At 36.6% G+C, this 18,306-nt stretch overlaps 1 protein-coding gene across 5 annotated transcripts in view; it reads right to left on the reverse strand.

The window, feature by feature from the left end:
- Positions 1–297: 297 nt before the first annotated feature.
- The window catches only part of Bivm (basic, immunoglobulin-like variable motif containing), a 32,757-nt gene continuing 14,748 nt past the window's right edge, over positions 298–18,306 (reverse strand). For 3 of the 5 annotated variants that reach the window (XM_048800652.1, XM_015484098.2, XM_048800653.1), the window contains exons 3-10: positions 18,002–18,128; positions 14,414–14,509; positions 13,953–14,057; positions 13,646–13,740; positions 5,299–5,431; positions 4,230–4,316; positions 2,813–2,909; positions 298–1,983 (exon numbers count right to left, since the gene is read on the reverse strand). In XM_048800652.1, coding sequence (XP_048656609.1) covers positions 1,690–1,983; positions 2,813–2,909; positions 4,230–4,316; positions 5,299–5,431; positions 13,646–13,740; positions 13,953–14,057; positions 14,414–14,509; positions 18,002–18,128 — 1,034 coding nt within the window. In that variant the 3' untranslated portion in view covers positions 298–1,689. The remainder of the gene's footprint in view (positions 1,984–2,812; positions 2,910–4,229; positions 4,317–5,298; positions 5,432–13,645; positions 13,741–13,952; positions 14,058–14,413; positions 14,510–18,001; positions 18,129–18,306) is intronic. The other 2 variants (XM_015484099.2, XM_048800654.1) reach the window with 2 other exon arrangements.

Below are 18,306 nucleotides of genomic sequence, written 5' to 3' on the forward strand. Positions count from 1 at the left end.
CCTCTTCTCTAAAATATTCAGTTGAACTATATGAAAGAGCCTATATTCAACCATGTTTGAAAAATTATACTTTCATTTGGTTCAAGTAATATAAGAATCACATTTTCCACTTTTCTATTATAAAGTCGTATAGACATCTAAAATTATAGTCATCATAATGCATATTATTTCATTGATTACAAAAGTAATAAGATTCAGGATGGTTTCCTATAACACACTAGTTAGGCAGAACAGACAAATTATCATGTACATAAAAGAATACCCTTTTATCTAAAACAAAAGTTTGATAACACATGATTAAAAGTAGAAAACAAAATTTTATTTGATGAAAACCTTTTAAAAGTTCCAGTATGAAGTAACAAAATCAACAACCTACAAATCTTTCAGTCCTTTGCATTTCAAGCAAAATATTCTCTTCAGAAAAATGACCATTTCATAATATTTATCCCTTTTCTGTAGGCTAGACATGTGTATGTGGACAAATGGATATAAAATTCAAGAGAAAAAAATGAAACTATTTTAAAAATAAAAGTCTGAACCCTCTCCTTGAGGTGTATTGCAATGTGGTTACCAACATATCCAGCACCTTGTAATCACCAAGCTACTGTTGTAAGTCCTGGAACAAACCCCTAAAATGAAAGAACAAGAGATCCTAGTTGTTTGTGAGTCACAGGTTGGCAGCAGCAGAAGAACTGACAGCAGCTAGAGAGGAGCTCAAATACATGAAATCCACACTTCCAAAATATTTAACTCACTTCAAAAAGACAATTGGATCAAAAAAAGAAACAGCTCAGAGTTTAGAATGTGGAGAGTGCCCTCTGAGTGACCTGGGCATTCTTGATGCATCTTCAAAGCCATTATTAACATATACGATGCCATTCCAGGGATCAGTCAAGTATCAGAAAATCTCCCTGCAAGGTAGCTTGGGTACAGAAACTTCAGATGCCACTGTTCTTCTATTCTATCACTAAGCCAGGTTTATTCTAGACTTACAGAAGTCTTCAAAACCTAAGGTTCTTGTCAATATTTGATACTAACAGTCAGGAAAGTCATGAAGGAATCAATGCACTAAGTCACCCTTTACACCAATAGAAAAGACCAGGTTTTTTGAGTCTTTCCTCTTTTGCCTCTTTATTGAGAATCCTGAGACAGTTAATCGGGAGACAAATGAGGCAAGCAAAATACTGCTATTAGTGAAAGAAGTACTAGACTCAAAATAATTTTAAATGAGCTTTAACCATGAGCAAAACCTAGAAATTGGCAGCCCCCATTTTTTAAGGGTAGACAAATGCTTTACATCTTCATCTTAGGAATAAAACTATCTGTAACAAATTAGCTAGGGATCGAGTCATAAATCACTTCATGCTTAAGTATTTCAAATCTTGATGCTGTTAAGTGAATTTGTGTTTCTGTTTAGAAATAGTTGTAAATTTTGGGATTTTATGAAACTTTTTGTCTAGATTGTTTACATACTCTTAATTTTAAAAGGGCAATAATCTGTGCTTATCTGCTTATACATCTGAAATCGCCCATGATAATCATATATAAGCTTATTTACTAAGAACTATAAGGTTATGCTTTGTACCACGAGATCTGTTCTATTAATGTAGACTTTTCAACCTTCCACTATCGTACTGCAGTCCTGTAGGTAAGCTGTGTGGATGACACCATGCGGAGAGCCCAGCAGGGTCACTCATCCCCATCATAGTCGCTGTAGCCCTGGTAGCCACTGTTCCTTCTCTCATGGATGCTGGACATCTTTTTCCATGATGAGTCCTGATGGAAACTAGCACTGAAGGACCGGCCCAGACGCCCATGCTGCTTCTTGGAGATATTGTCTTCACTCTCAGATTTGGCGATGCCCTGGGCATGTGCTGGAGGTTGTGAGTCTTGTCTGATGGTTCCAAATGGAAAGTTCCAAAGCCCAAATCTTTGCCAATGAAGTCTCTGGAATGCTATGAGGCAGTGCAAATTCCCCCCAACCTGAAAAGAGAAAAAAGGCAGGTCAAGAAAATATAGAAAAGTAAATTATATAAATGTGTGGGTCCCGATGGACCCCCTTTTTTGTTTGTTGTTGTTTTGCCCTTACACATTCCTAAAAACAGTACTTCTCTGGTCAGACACCAGAGCACACTATCCTATGCATCATTCCTGACACTGTCTTTACAAAACAAAGCCCACAGGAGCCAAAACACCTCTCCCACCCCAGGTGCCTCTCTACACACACTGTCGCTGCCTCTTCTGCCTAATTCAAACACCAAGATCATCCCTCTTCCTCTCCCACTCTTCATGTGCTCTTACATTATAGGATTATATCAGGGATGTTTACGCAATCCACACTGCAATCTACTTTTCTCTGAGAGCTTCCCTCTCAGCCTTGTTGAACACATGGCTCTGACCCATGATCATAATTAATTTGGTCCTAGTTCAGCCAAGATGATGGAACTAGACCAAGGCAGGACAGTCTCGGTCTAGACTGGTCATCTGAAAGGGAGACATGAATTGAAAGATGATGATCTTCAAGAAATAATCAGAGGAAAAGAGAGCTAAGAAAACTATGACCTCCATAAAAGTGATTACTAGCTACGTGGGTCCTGCTATCATTCCTATACTGGGTGCCATTCCCTGGTGACTCCAGGCTTTTCTCCTTGTCCTTGAGTTGTAAACACAGCCTTAGGACTTTAAGATAATTTTCTGTCCAATATGGTCTGAACTAACTTTCTATTATTTACCACCTAAAGAATGCTGAGTTAAAACACTGCATTTTGGTTATTTGGAAAAATGCCTTCAAATGCAACAGTGTTTTTCTTACCTTCTTTGTTTTTCGAAACTGCAGCCCTCTCTCTAAATGCCGAATATCTAGGTATTCTGGATTTTGAGTGTTTAGATCAGTAACAATATCTGCCCATCTATAGTTAAAAAGAAAGAATACAACACAGCTTTCTTTAGGTCCATAATATTCTTTCACAAGCCCAAGTAACTACAATATTAACAAAACAATAATTGGCAATAATTCTTGTCAGCATTGTTCCATATACTAAGCTTTAAAAACTTCCTGTTTTATGACAATTGTGTTTATCCAAGTATTTATTGTCAAGGATCATAGTTTACAACAAGTTACTTTTCCTACAAAACAAATATATGTCAGCATATTAGATAACAACCTTCAGGAGAAGGCAGGAACATGTCTTATTTCTTTGGAATTATAATCAACTTTTTTTGAAATGGAGTCTTGCCATGTTGCCCAGTCTGGCCTCAAGGCACAGGCCATATGCCTAGCTAAATTTTTAAAAGAATTAAAAGATAACATTTCTCCATTAATAAACAACACGATTGTGCAGAAAATCCAAGAGCCTTACAGAACAATTCCTAAAGTTAATAAGTGAACTTGTTAAATATATAAGATTCAAGGTCTACATAGGAAAATCAGTTTTTTATTTGTATAGGACCAGCAAATGATGACAAAATTGATTTTTAAAAAGTTAATTTACAATAGCATCAAAAAATATAGAACACTTGGGAAGCAATTTAACAAATGATACATATGGGCTGAGGATGTGGCTCAAGCGGTAGCGCGCTCGCCTGGCATGCGTGCAGCCCGGGTTCGATCCTCAGCACCACATACAAACAAAGATGTTGTGTCCACCGAAAACTAAAAAGTAAATATTAAAAAATTCTGTCTCTCTCTCTTAAAAAAAAAAAAAAGCTACATATGACTATTAAAAAATACACAACACTGTCTAGAGAAATTAAAGTTTAATTAAGTAGAGATATTCCACATTCACAGATTGGAAGATTTCATATTGTTAAGATGTCAGTTCTCCTCAAACTAAACTATGAATTCTATGGATTTTATCCTAATCAAAATCTCAACAAGTTTTTAAGTAGGAATCAACAAATTCTGAAATTTTTATAGAATAATATAGGTTCTAGATATGTTTCCTAAATGAAGAAGCAGACACAGAAGAATTTTGTATCATTCCATTTATATGAAATTCAAGAAGAGGCCAAGAAAAAATATGATGAGGAGATCTCAACTCAGGTTGCCTGTGGGAACAGACAAGAATAGAAAATGAGGGTACTTTCTATAACAATGAAAATGGACCACGTCTCCATGGGGTGATAAACTTATCAGAACTCATCTAATTTATACAATTGAGGTCCATGCTTTTTATGACATCTAAATCTTGTCTCCATTAAAGAAGAAAAAAACAGGAAAGTCAACATACTTTTTACAGTGGATGGCAGGATGTTTTCTACTTGATTCTCCAATTAAGATCCAATATTCTACTTCCTGTGGTGAGAGAGGACCCCTGCTAAATATAAAATACATTTGTGGTAAGCGTAATAAATGTCATTCACCCCCTCAAGTACACTGCCTCAACTATATATCAAAGGGTCTGCTAAAATGCATTCAAAGATGGCGTTCATTAATCTAAAATGGATATTAGGTTTTAAGCTTGGGCAAACTTCTGAAGGCCATTAAAGACAACCTACAAATTAAATGTAAGCCTTAATTCCCTACTCAAAATCTAGGGCTCAAAGATTTTATATATCATCTTCAAATCCTAGAAGGAAAAAAAAAATCCTAGCCTGCTACAAGCATTCTTCAATCTCTCTTCTCCTCTCACAATGCAACCAAGAAATTTCCACAGGAGCAATAAAATTACAAACCTAAACAAAGATGCACTAATGCAACTTTTAACTACACTGATTTCCTAGACGTATCCCTGGAAATTCTAACTCAAACAGGTCTGGAATGGTCTTTCTTTAATAAAAGAAAGAAGCAAATATAACCATTAAGGTAATATAGTTCCTGACATTAGAAATAACAATGGGCTCTGAGTTTCCCTGCAACCAAGACAAAGGGAGAACCCTGATACACTGCATGTTTTTCAGGTGAAGAAGGGAAGATAAAATCCCATGGTTTTCACTCGAAGATGGAAGATGCTTTTCACTTTACTGGGCTGTAGCAATCCTCTCAATACATTGTTCACGTGGGACACTGGATGAGGAAACAGAGATACAGTACGGAAAGTCCTTTGGAACTATTTTATAAGAGACATAAGAGTGAGTCTTCAAATGACTTTCTCTTATGATGACTATACAACAGTAAAATGGATATGTGTTAAACTAAGATTAAACACAATTCTGCAAAAAAGCTATATATAATCTTTAAAGAACAGTCTAAGTTTTCAACTTCTAGGAGACTTACAATATTTTTTAATATTCCTTAAAACACTTTTTACAACACAATTTTCCTGTCAAAGTACCCAGATAAAATACACAAACGCTTACCTGAAGGCCTTATTCGCTTTAACAGGAGTTGCTTCAAAGCCAATTGGACAAAAATAATGATTTTGGCAATGATAGATATAAGCCAGTGACTCGTCTTTCAATCCACGCGTTAACTTCAACAAGGCTCCTGACGCTACCAAAACAGAACCAAACACACTGAGGGCCCATAAAGCAGTGGTCATGCTTTATACAATGGACTAGTTAGGACCAAAAGACAGAAAAGACATTGCTTGGAACACACTGACATTGCTGGGGGGAATGAGAAGATATTGAAAGGTACAAAAGATTAATGAATTTATTTTTAGTTTCACTTTTTAAGAGTGAAATTCAGACACACTGAATAGAAGAATATGCCCTTGCTTACCCAAACCTAATAATACACAAAGTTGTCTATGATATTTAATTCCTATATAAAACCCAGTAACTTGTGCCTACAGCAATGATCTCAACTTTTCTGGTTGTGCACATCTATCACTCAAAATTCTGAATTACCATGCCCAGTTTAATCACATTTGTTCATCCATTGCATACATACACTTCTATACTAATGAGACAAAAGTTAAATCTTTAATTTAGATTAAAATAAAGATATATATTCTAATATGGCTGTAGTATGTTCATCTCAGTTTAAAGACCACAGATATATATAGATAAAGATAGATTCCAGGTAATAAGTAGGCTCCAAAAACGCCTACTTCCCCCAATAAAACACTTTCTTTCTCTACATCTTCCTTCAAAAGTTACAGACAAAGTTGTTCTTGTAAGAACCTCAGTCAGGCTGGAGCATGACAACAACCTCTTCTAACCATTCTTCCTCCTCTATTTCCCATAACTATAAGAGTTGTCAAGCAATTTTTAAAGCATTACCATAAGAAACAAGTTTTTACCAGCACTCAGTACCCAAAGCCATTAACTGAGGCTTCATTAACTTGCATTCCTGGAAGAAATTAAATTATTCATTAACAAATAGCCCATTAAAACTGGAAATCCTAAAAATAGTAGATAAAAGCTTGCAAATTACAGTTACAATGATCGATTTTCTGGGCCCTGAAATAGCTGAAGACCACTAAAAACAGCAGGGCAATGACTAGGGAAAGGAGCAAGAGGTCCGCTTCCCACATCTCCCACGTGTCTCCTCTGCCCATGAAGACATAACGTTTCTGGCTTAAATTCTTTCTCCAAAGTTGTTTCTTCTTCTTTCTTTTTTTTTGGAAGTTCTAGGGATTGAACCCAGGGCTTCACATGCTCTGCAAGTGCCCTGCTACCGACCCACATCCTCAGTCCCCAAAGCTTCATCTGGACCTTCTGTATAGATTTCTACCACCAGGGCATCCCTGCACAGCTAAGGGATCTTTTCTACCACAATCACTATTTCATAATGACAAATGATAGTCAGTTTTTTGTGGGTTTTACTGATGATCTAAAGACTGATACACCTGGACAGCTCTAAATGAAGAATTTTAAGAACTGAAGTTCAGAAAAGAGTCAACATTTCATTTCCAAAACTGAACTTGACTGTAGATAGGTTCTGGGATAGTATATAAATCTAAATGTGTGGATTTAGCCATCTTATAAGCTCAATAATTATAAGACATTTATATACACAACTGACTTAGAAAAACTCCTAAAATCATTTTAAGTCTTTTTAAGGTTGCAAAACTGATAAAAAGTTTTCCAAAATAATTTAAAAGTTTTTCAAAAGAACTTTCAGTATAATTTTTTCCCAGTGGAAATCTTTATGTATTTCATATTTTCCTTCTTTCTTAATTCAAATGTAATACAAAAGTTTAGTGATTGTGAATAGTAATACTTTAATGTCCTAAAATGTATTCAAGATGTCATGAGCAAATGAGGTAGGTAAGAAAGTCTGCTACCCTTAATACTCACATCATTTTGTCTGCTGATGTGACCTACTTTTCTGGAAGACGGGAGGTGGTTTTTCTCCTCTGCAGTGATGTTTATGGGCTTATTATTATATATGATATGTTGAATATCTACCTACATGATGTAATATGTTAGAATGTTGGTGAGTTTACGACACTCAGGGATGTTTTTCTTCTTACTTCGAGGTACGTGACATCATTCTGTGTGGCTTAAGTTAGAGATCAGCAAACCTTTCCTTCTAGGGCCACCTAGTAAACACCTTAGGCCTACAGGTCACAGGCACTACTCACACAACTCAGCTCTGCCACTGTGGCCTGAGAGCAGCATGGGCATGTGTGAGCCAATGGATGAAGCTGCGTTCCAATAAAACTTTATTGACACATCAGGCCCTGTGAGCAGGGGCAGTAGTTTGCCAACCTCATGCCAACAAATTTGGATCAGCAATTTTCAAACTTTTCTTAAGATGCAGCCCCTTCTTCAAAGAAAATTTTCATGGCAGACTAGTCCATTAAAGGAATAAAAGCAGAGCTGCTAATGAAAAAATACTGGGAGGACTGCAGGTGCCACCCTCTCCCCTACCAGTCCAGAATCCCCAGGATGCATCTAAACACAGTTTGAAATGATGGTATTTCCTACAAATGGAAAGCCATGTTCTTGATAAAGAGGCTGGATACCAACTCTTAGGAAGGCTACGTCAGTGGTTCTCAAAGCTGAGAATGAAGGGCTTGTCAAAGGACACACTGCTGGTGCCACCCTTGGAGCAGTTGAGCCAGCAGGTCCATGGTGGAGACCAAGAAATCTGCATTTCTAACAAGTTAGCAGGTGATACCGATGTTGGTCCAGAAATCATAGTTTGAGAGTCACTGGTCTAAAGTTAAGAGGAAATTTTAATTTAAATCAATTCATGAGCACCTTGTAAATATACCAGATACTACGAAGAAACGATAGGGAAGATGATACAAGTGACTTTAATATAAGGGGTTATAAGACAGGACTACAAAACAGATATAGAATTCAAAGGAGAAAGTGCACATTGGGTTTGAGGAATCAAGAAGATGTAGCATTCAAGATGGAACTTAATGAGGTGGCGGGATTTCAACAACCCACATAGAGGAAAGGGTGTGAGGAGAAAACAAAACCACAGGAGTGGGAGGGATGTGTCAGGGAACAGCAAGTCTCCTGGTTTAGAACAGAAGGTACAATAGTAGAAAGAAGCCTACCGTAGGACACCCCCACAATTTCAGGACAAAGCCAGAAAAAGATCACCCTCTGAAACAAAAGACAGTAAATACAGTATTTAATACATTACAGTCTTCATCCAAGAGAGTGCTTCTGTGAATGAGAAGGCATGAATGTGTTAGTGACAGGAGCCAAACCCAAAACAAAGTGCAGTCTAGACCTGTATATTATCTAAAAAATCTGGAACTTAAGTGACAGCGCAACCACCACTAAACAGAGTCATGAACTTACAGAGGAGAGAGAAGAGATTAAAACTATAGGAATTAGCAGGTTTGCTGTACCATCAAGAGAAGCCAGTGTTGAGCTGCCAACAAGAGAACTCAGGCCCAGGAGGTAGAATGAGTCTCACCTTAGTGCATTAACATCTGACATTTTTAAGATTTGTTTAATATGAGCTTGTCATAAGAGAGACTGATCAGCTATAGAAGACTCCAGCAAACTCTAAAAGAATCTAATAGAATGTATTTTTACGACTTAAAAGGTAAGAGATTCTGGAACTGTGATCAGTCATTCAGCAGCATCCCATCATCCTGCAAGGGCCTCACCCTCTTGACAGCTCTGAATACCACAGGTACACATGGGACAGCAGTGGAAGGACAATCTGCATCAATTTGGAAAGATACTGGGGGTTTGTGCCACAGGCAGGCACCCAAGAGCTGCTAGGGAGGAAAGAGAAGTTAGCACTGCACGGTGAAGAGATTTACCTGGGATTGTGTTTATTATGAATTGGAGAAAAACAGTGGACAAGGAAAATGGATATTAATGCACTTTCCCCTTGGGGTATGCAGGGATGCTCAGCCATGGGTAGGATATGTGTGGGTTATGTCATGATGAGGAAGAGGTTGGTATTCTCTGTTAGGCAAAGTCATGAACTGCAATACCCACTGGAAAAACAAAAAGTAGACATCTGAACAAAAGTCAAATTCCCAAGCCAGCTGATAAAAAAAAATTAATTTGGACTTCCCTGGTATAATTATTGTGGTTAAGCCAAGCTATCTGAATGGATGGCTAATACTGAGACTAATTACACCTCTGAAAAAAATACTTCAACTCACATTAACAGTTAAATTTTATCAAAATCTCTACACTTCACTTTTATTCCATGAGTAAGTTCAGTTTACTGAGGGCCCACTGGAAATGAACATGTGCTCAAGCACAAGGGAATTATTGTCAAAGAAGCAGAGTCCCAGGAAAACTCAAGCCCAGGGTGAAAAACATCCATAAAAAATAATTTAAACATAAAAAGAAGAAACATTTCAGGTTATATTTTAAAAGCAAGTAGCACCAACTGACAAAGGTTTTCACTACTGAATACTTAAGACACAATCAAGAAAAGCCTATCTCTGTAATTCTTTATTCTACAGTGAGAGAAATCAGAAAAAATGCTCGTACTACGGAGCCTCATTCCTCCCTGAATACAATCAGAAGCTGTAGGGAACATGCTCAAGGTCATGAGCATCACACACGGAATCAGAGGGCTATACAGGACCATCCCTATGGACAAGGAGCCAGGCAGTAAGCAGATTAATTAACCTTCAGGAAATTCACATAGAAAAGGTAACAGGAACGATTCAAGTGTTCTAAAATGAAAAGGAAAATAGGAATAAAAGTGGGAAAATATTTTACTAAAACTTAAAGAAATTTGCAGAAACCACCACGGATCCCTCACCTCCCTGCCCAAAAATAAAAAAAATAAATAAAAAAAGGAAATTGGGTAGTTTATCCCATTCCTCAAATGAAAAGAGACTAGATGTATGTTGGAGGAAGTTTAAACACACAAGTCAAAAAAATCAGTGCAACCCCGTACCACAAATCCTGCACATTCGAGATTGTTAAGATAACTGGACAGCATGTCCATCAAATCATTACACTTAAATTTGTCATGAAGAACTTGGGAGGTACCAGACTACTGGAAAATTTCTAAAAGCATACAACTTCAAAATACTTATAAGTGAGAATTTCTAATAAAATTGGTATAAAATCTTAAAGTTGTCCAGAACATTTGGTCAAAACTCTTATAAAATACCAGAATAGCAGTTCCTTGGGGGAATCAACTTTATCCAGGGCCCTTTTAGTATGTTATTAATTAAGGTTTATATTTTCTTCCTTTGAGAATTTGATTAAATTTAATATGACTCATGTTTCCTCCATACCCAGAGTTTCTTTGCTATCCTATGTTCTTTCATATTCTAGTTTTTCTGAGTATTCATGATTCCCTTGATTCTCCTTAATTTCACTGACCCATCTTTTCATTCATTCTCCCACTCCATCTTGATGCTGCCAAAAGCTGTGAAAAGCTCTGATGAAATCCTCTTATGATCAGCAGCCCAAAAGGCAAGCACATGAAAGGAATACGGGTCCTTATCCAGTGTCTCCCAGGATCCTACTCAGACCACAGCCTTGGGACACAGCCCAGGAAGTGTACAGCATGACTTTCCTTGTATCCTACACATATGTGTGAATGCCCCTCACTGATTATTTCTACTCCTACCTTTTGGTCCATGCTCCATTAAGAAAGATACATAGAGTCCCATGAAACAGTTTAGAAGTGATTTTTGAGAGGTTTTAACCTTTTTCTGAACACTTATTACACAGAAGGCAATGTCCAGGGCACTGCTAAATGTAAATTTCAGGCTTTAGGAAAAGATAACAACTAGCCGTCTGAAAAACTTCCAAGGAAGATTCAAAGAGACAGCAGAAGGATACCAGATGGGCAGGGCTAGCACTTGAGTGCAGATGCTGAGGTGTTGGGGAGGGAGGGGAGGGAGAGCAGGCTAGAGCCAGAAGAAGGGTTGCTGAAGAAAGAGGAAGCTAAGTGTCTCCTTCCTATGTCAGGACAAAGAGCACTTCCAAAGGAAGAAGGCCAGATTTTTAGATGAAGAAAAAGCAAAACTCTCTTCTAGAAGCTTCCTGGCCCCATCTCCTGAGTTCCTCCTGCCTCACTGCCTCATCCTAGGATTTATTAAATTTACTGCTTATGAGCACCAAAGTATCAGGATGGTAATGCATAAATGATAAGATTTTGGCCTCAAGGAAGCTCAGGCTTTTTTGGAAGAAACTATTTTTTTTTATATTTATTTATTTAGTTAGTTAGTTTTCGGTGGACACAATACCTTTATTTTTTATTTTTATGTGGTGCTGAGGATCGAACCCAGCACCCCGCACATGCCAGGCAAGCATGCTACTGCTTGAGCTACATCTCCAGCCCTGGAAGAAACTATTTTTTAAGAACAACCTAGGCATGGAACAAAAGTTCTATCAGAGGCACACACAAAATGTGATATTCTGGGGGATGGAGGGATTTGATCTTGTGTGGCAAGCAGAAGAAACAGTCCTTCTCGAACTTGAGTCCAGGATGAGCAGCTAAATAGCAATCTGTCAAAGTAAGAAAACACTGCATTCCATGTGTTCCACAACAGGCCTTTCCATAAGCAGGGTGCAAAGAGCTAACCATGATCTGTACTTTGTGAAGAAGAGGATAAGAGAGAGAAGCCCAGCAAAGCCCGGCAAAGAGACTGGCAAGAGAGCTGCCAGTCCCTCAAGTGTCAGGTGGCGGTATATAGGCATCATCAGCTAAGGTCAGGATTGGCAAGCTCCCGCCCACAGGCCAAACCAAGACTGCAGCCTGCAGCCTATTTTGAATAGCCAGGAAGCTCAATGAATCAGGGGCTTTCGAATGAAAACTGTGATAGAAAAAAAAATTAAAACACTCAAACTCAATGGACAGTATCAAAAGCAAACCAGAAAAATGAACAACCTGGAAAATATATCCTTTTAAACTTTTTAATTGCCTGATTCATTACTGAGAAGGATGTGTTAACAGTCCGCCTAGAAATTAAAAAAAAAAAAAAAAAATTGACACAACATTTCAAGCTGTCTTTTCCACAGGGACAGACAAGCCCCAGGTGAATGCACAGAACTCAGTCATAATAGAAGCTAGTGCTTGTGGAGTCCTCACTCCACACAATACAAGGAGCTCAGTGAGTCACAAATAGGTCTCCTTTTATCTTCACCATGCCCAATAGAGTGAGTACTAATACCAAAAGACAAAGGGTTTACACAAGGACACAGTAAGTTACTTTTTTCAAGGTCACAAACGAGCATACATAGAAACCAACACATACTCTCCAAGTTGCCCACTTCATAACCAACTTGATAAACCCAACAGAGGTCAACAGAAATGCACCTTACTCAATGTTCAAATCTCTGACCTTGGTGAACCATACACCTCTATTGATAACAGCTCTCTCCTAGACCAATCCTTGAGCCCTCTTCTCAACCAGTCTCAACCTTGGGGTTTGTGTCCAGTTTTTGCAAGAATCTTGTTAAGGCAGCTTAAATAGAATCTTCCACTCTTGGTAGTTGATCAAGTTCCTTATCACCCCATCCTTGATGTCTAAGCCCTTGATCTACATTAAGCAGGGAGACTGATATGCTGTTTTGATAAGAATCCTCCTAACCTTGAAGTCTCCTCTTAGTAACTGACCCTTGACTCTGCTCCTTGACTGTGAGTTCCCAGCTGTCTTTGTTGTCTTTGGAGTTGAGTCCAATCTCTCTTCCCTAGTGTAATAGTTGTCTTCCTTCCATTTCACAACTGTCAGAGTCATTTTTCTTTAACATGAAATTACATTTATCAGATTTGTAAAGTCAAAAAGATTAATGTATAGTTTTCAAATGGACATTGTTCAATAATACAAATAACTTAATTAGTGGCTAACTAATCTTTAAAATCAAGTCCACTTTTTTCTCTGTTGTAATCAAGACAGTTTTATAATAGAGCTTTGTCACTTTCACAGTCTGTTGTCCTGTTGTTATCATGCAGGTCTGGCATCAGATATTCTTAAATCCTTTCATTCCCTTATAAGAAAAGGAACTGCAATTCTATGCTTATTCCCAAAGGTATTTCACTAGCACACATGCACATAGCCTAGACCCAGACAATACAAACAGTGTGTCACAGTCATGTTTATGGTAGATCTTAAAGTTCTAAAAGTTCTACATGCAAATATCAGAAAAGGTAAACATTCAACTGAATATTGAAGAGTCCCCTACAGATTACTATCATGATTTTCCATTTGGATAAACAGATATGAAAGTGACAGGTTGTGTTGAGGCTTTACATAATGTCCCATGAATCAAATAGCCAATCTTTGAATTGGATGCTTAAGCAGGTATGTGTGTGTACACACACATATGTGCATAAATCTTGTATATGTTCACCTACCCGTTTCTCCAGCTGTTTTGTTCTTCCCATGAGGCTTATATAGAACATAGGAGCATCCTTTTACATGGAAGTGGTCATTAATTTGTCTAAACCATCTGAAAATAACAAGAAAATTTGCTTATAGCACCAATTCTTTAACAAGGAAGGCCGTTGTTTGAATTCTAGAGAAATTCAAGCCAAACCCAAGCTCAACATATCTATGACCGGTCAGAGACTAGCATCAAAGTACATGGTTTAACACACACCTACAGTATCAGTATATTGCAGAACTAGAAACAACGGATTGCTTCGAAGTAGTGCTTCGTACCTCATGAGTGTTGTGTTTCCGGTGAAAGGGCCAAACCTGATATCTTCAAATGGGGGTTGAAAGCCCAAAATATGTAAAGCCTCTTCTTGGGTAATAGGTGGAAGACTATAAGAGAAACACCGCCTTTCATTTTACAGTTCCAATCACACACAAAAATCTGTCTCAATGTTTTTTTTTGTTTGTTTTGTTTTGTTTTTTTGTTTTTTGTTTTTTTGTTTTTATTTATTTTTTTTATTGGTTGTCTCAATGTTATTACATAAGTCTGGCTTGCACATAGTTTAGCACTATTCTTTGTTTTTATTTTATTGAAGACATGCATATGTTTTAAGTTAAAGATTAATAATATGATTCAGCAGTTTTTTCTTAATTTATGAAAAACCTATCCCGCCTTCTATTACAGAAACAACACCAAACCACTTTCAAATTTGGAATTGGAGAAACCAATAAAGTGGCATACTTACCTTCCAGCTCCCATTGTGCTATATAAGAAATTCCAACAAGAAATTAATGAGGAGATGCCACATGAAGTCTTATATTGTGGTCGGCTTATGCAGTACCTGAAAAAATAAAAGATCACTTTCTTCATTTGAATAAATATGAAAAAAAATAACAGAAATATTCATCTAATGATGATTTAAAGTGTTAATATAAAGAAAGTTTTGATCACTGAAAGCAATATGAAACCTTTATTCATTTAAAATATTTCTGTACTTATTAAACATTATAAATGCATAATAATAAAAAATCATCTATTTTAATAAGGATAGCTAATATGACTATTAAAATAAATAGTATCCAAACTAATGGAAAAATAGATGATATATGAATTTAGATATCAGCTACTCAATTTCAGCTTGAATGCCTAGCTGAGCAGCAACTGCAATTATTTGCAACCTCTGAAATACTGGAGAAACAGGGCAAAGCATTGTCCCCCACATTTCAAGTTTACAGGGAGATTCTTCAACTCAAACTAAAAGACATCCATTTATCACCCACTGTGTCCTGAACAAGAATCCATTGAGCAGAACTGTCACAGAGGATTTTAAAAATGAAACACAAAACCCTTACATGGCACAATTCAGTTGTGTAGCCCAGACAATTTTCCAAGCAGTCAAGTTTCAAGGGAAATGACAAAGACTCACATGGACATAAGGAAAAGAAACAGACTACAGGATTCAGTTTTAAAGAAGAAATAAGGTTAGCTTTCAAATGATGTTTTCCTAACTAATGAAGGTACTAAGGAGTAGCCAAAGTAAAAAAGAAAAACAAGCCTTATCGTTGTAATTACAGTTTTAGTCTTACCTGGAAAATTATTTACAAAAAAGAAAAATTTCATACATATGTATATTTGTATGTATATGTTTGTATATGAATTTATGATGCAGATATGTACACAAATCAGCAATGACCCTCAAATATATAGATCGAATTGTGAAACTTAAGACCCTGAGACACAAAAACTAATCACAGTCATTTGATATAATATGCTAAGTTTTATGGGTTTAACAGTGTCCCCTAAAAAGATAAGCCTAACTCCTGATATCTATGAATGCGACCTTATTTGGAAATAGGGTCTTTGCAGATATATTCAAGTTAATGATGTGAGGACATATTGAAGAAGGGTACACCCTTAATTCAATGGCTGGTGTCCTTCTAAGAAGGAAAAACAAACAGATAGGTATGAAGAAACAGATGCATGGGGGAAGAGGTTGAAGTTCCACACAAATTTTAGAATTTCTTTTTCCATTTCTACAAAAATTGCCTTTGATATTTTCATAGGGATGGCACTAAACCTATAGATCCCTTTGGGAATTACAGTCATTTTAATGATAATTGAGTCTTCCAATCCATGAACATGAGATTGCTTTCCATTTACTTGTGTCTTTAGTTTATTTCAGTAATGTTTTGTTACTTTCAGTGAAGAAGTCTTTTACATCCTTGGTTGAGTTTAGGCTTAATTATTTAATTACTTTTGATACTATTGTAAAAGGGATTATTTTCTTAATTTCCCAGTATATGGATCTACAACTGGAAGTTAGGCAGTAAGATGATAAAGTGGTGGTTGTCAGTGTCTTCCTCTGCATTTCTGCCATGTTAAACTGAATATCCACACACACACACACACAAAAAAAACTCTGCAGATTCTCCCCGACTTTATTGCTTTCATCCCTTGACCAAAGGCTCACTGGATGGTTTAGGGGGACCATCACATAAACATTTAAGGAGACCTGCATTGCTTGAGGTCTGCAGTAGTCTGTGCTCCTCTGAGTCTTCTCTCTGTTGATCCAGTATGCACAGGACATGGTAAGTACATTTTAGATGCTATGGTTCAGGGATATTGCTAATTCTTTGTTCTAAAGAAGATGGAGCTTTCCCCCTGGTTTTCATTTTGCTGCTGCTGCTGTTATTCATGGGTTTTCAGAAAGGAATGGAGTTTTTTTCAAAGCCTATACTTACTCTGTCATATTGAAATCAGCCCCACCCCCCCACTTCCATCTTAAACACTTCACAAATCTTGGGCATCCCAAGGCATCTCATCAAGCTAGTTTTCCTCCTCAGACATTTGATCCTCCCAAGGTTCAAAGTGACCACTAATCCATTGGAATACCATTGATTTTTTTTTTAGTGAAAACAAGGAGGCCACCAGAAAGCATCTCCACAGTTTGCTGTTGTCTTTATTCAAAGTAATCAATGTGAGTATGAATTTCAATGTAAGAAATTTTTGTGGACAAGTGATTAATTTGTGGTCCACCCTGATGAAGCACTAGTAACTTATTCATTTATTGACTTTTTCTTTTTTCTATTGTGAACAATTCTGCCTCAACCTTTGGGATTATTTTACAAATCCAATAATATACAGTGTTTTATATGTCACAGAATTTATCTTTACAAATATTTGGAAGTATTATATGCCTACAAATTCTTTTTGTAATACCAAGTATGGCCTAAAGCATAAAAATTTTAATTTTTTTTTAAAAGACAGAGGGCAAGGAAAGTTTCCCTTAAAATTTTTCATACTTCTTCATCAATCGAAACTTGTTAACTGGTCTTATTCTCCACCAGGTTAAAATTTTTACCAACACTTTACTATCTTTTATAGGCTTTCCTACTCCAACCCTAATCTTGCAATACTCTTAGTGGAAAATAGCCCTAGAATTATTCCCCTCAAGGCATTTCTCCCATCTGTCCTTCCTAGTCTGTCTTTGTGGCCTCACATGTTATAACATTAACATTTAATTACACATACTTGTTATTAAAACAAATCATAAGTCTAAAAGGCTGGAAGCAAAAATGTACAAAGCCATTCTTCAAAGAAGTCTGAATTAATTTTTTATTTTTGTGTTTCTTCTCCAATACATACTACATACTAACTACTCCCAGATTATCTCTGTAAAATGGCTTTCATTAAGAAATCTTCAATGGTTTATCTCTACCTTAGGAAAAAAAATCTATGGGCTAGGTGTGAAGACATTTTCAGACAATCTTGGAACTGAATTCAGCCTAGGATTTATATGTTAAAGAAACATTGCTAATTTTATTAGATCTGAGAGTAGTACCTGGTTACATAAAAGCCATTTTTTAGAGATGATACTTAGGCATGTTATGTAAAATATGATTGATTTCAGTCATTTACTTTAAAATTCTTCAGCAAAGAAAAACTAGGCATATAACTATATCAAAATATGACCATTTAGATAACCATAATATGGAATTACACAGATGATTCTTTTTTAGTTATACATGACAGTAGAATCCATTTTGACATAATTATAAAAGCATGGAATATATCTTATTCTAATTCAGGGCCCAGTACCTCTTCTTTCACATAGATTATTCTAATAGCCAGGAGAGTCTGGGAAACATGGGCATGGCTCATAATTAATCTACTCCAAAAATTTGTAGTACACTTTGAATATTTATAAATCCTGGATATAATCTGAGAACTAGAAATATTTATCACATATGATTTATTAACTTATAATACCAAAGTTATTGCCAAAATATGTATTTTAAAAATTGAAAAGTAAAAATTGTAATGACAGCAGTACCATCGTCTGAGGTCTAATACTTTCCGCTGTTTAATGTCCTCAAGAGGAGAATGCTGAGGACATTCTCTCTGATGCCTTCCTTTTTTCTCAGAAGTTTTTTTCTTGGAAACTTGTTTCTTTGCATTGCCTAGAATACAAAGAATAAAATAAACAAACTGCTTGGAATGAAGTAAGCTGCCATGATAAAAATTACATATCAAAATTTAAAAGTGAGCTGGAGATATAGCTCAGTTGGTAGAGTGCTTGCCCTGCATGCACAAGGCCCTCGGTTCAATCCCCAGCACCACAAAAAAAAAAAAAAAAAA

Source organism: Marmota marmota, unplaced genomic scaffold (genome assembly GCF_001458135.2).
Source record: "Marmota marmota marmota unplaced genomic scaffold, marMar, whole genome shotgun sequence".
NCBI classification, from domain to species: Eukaryota; Metazoa; Chordata; class Mammalia; order Rodentia; family Sciuridae; genus Marmota; species Marmota marmota.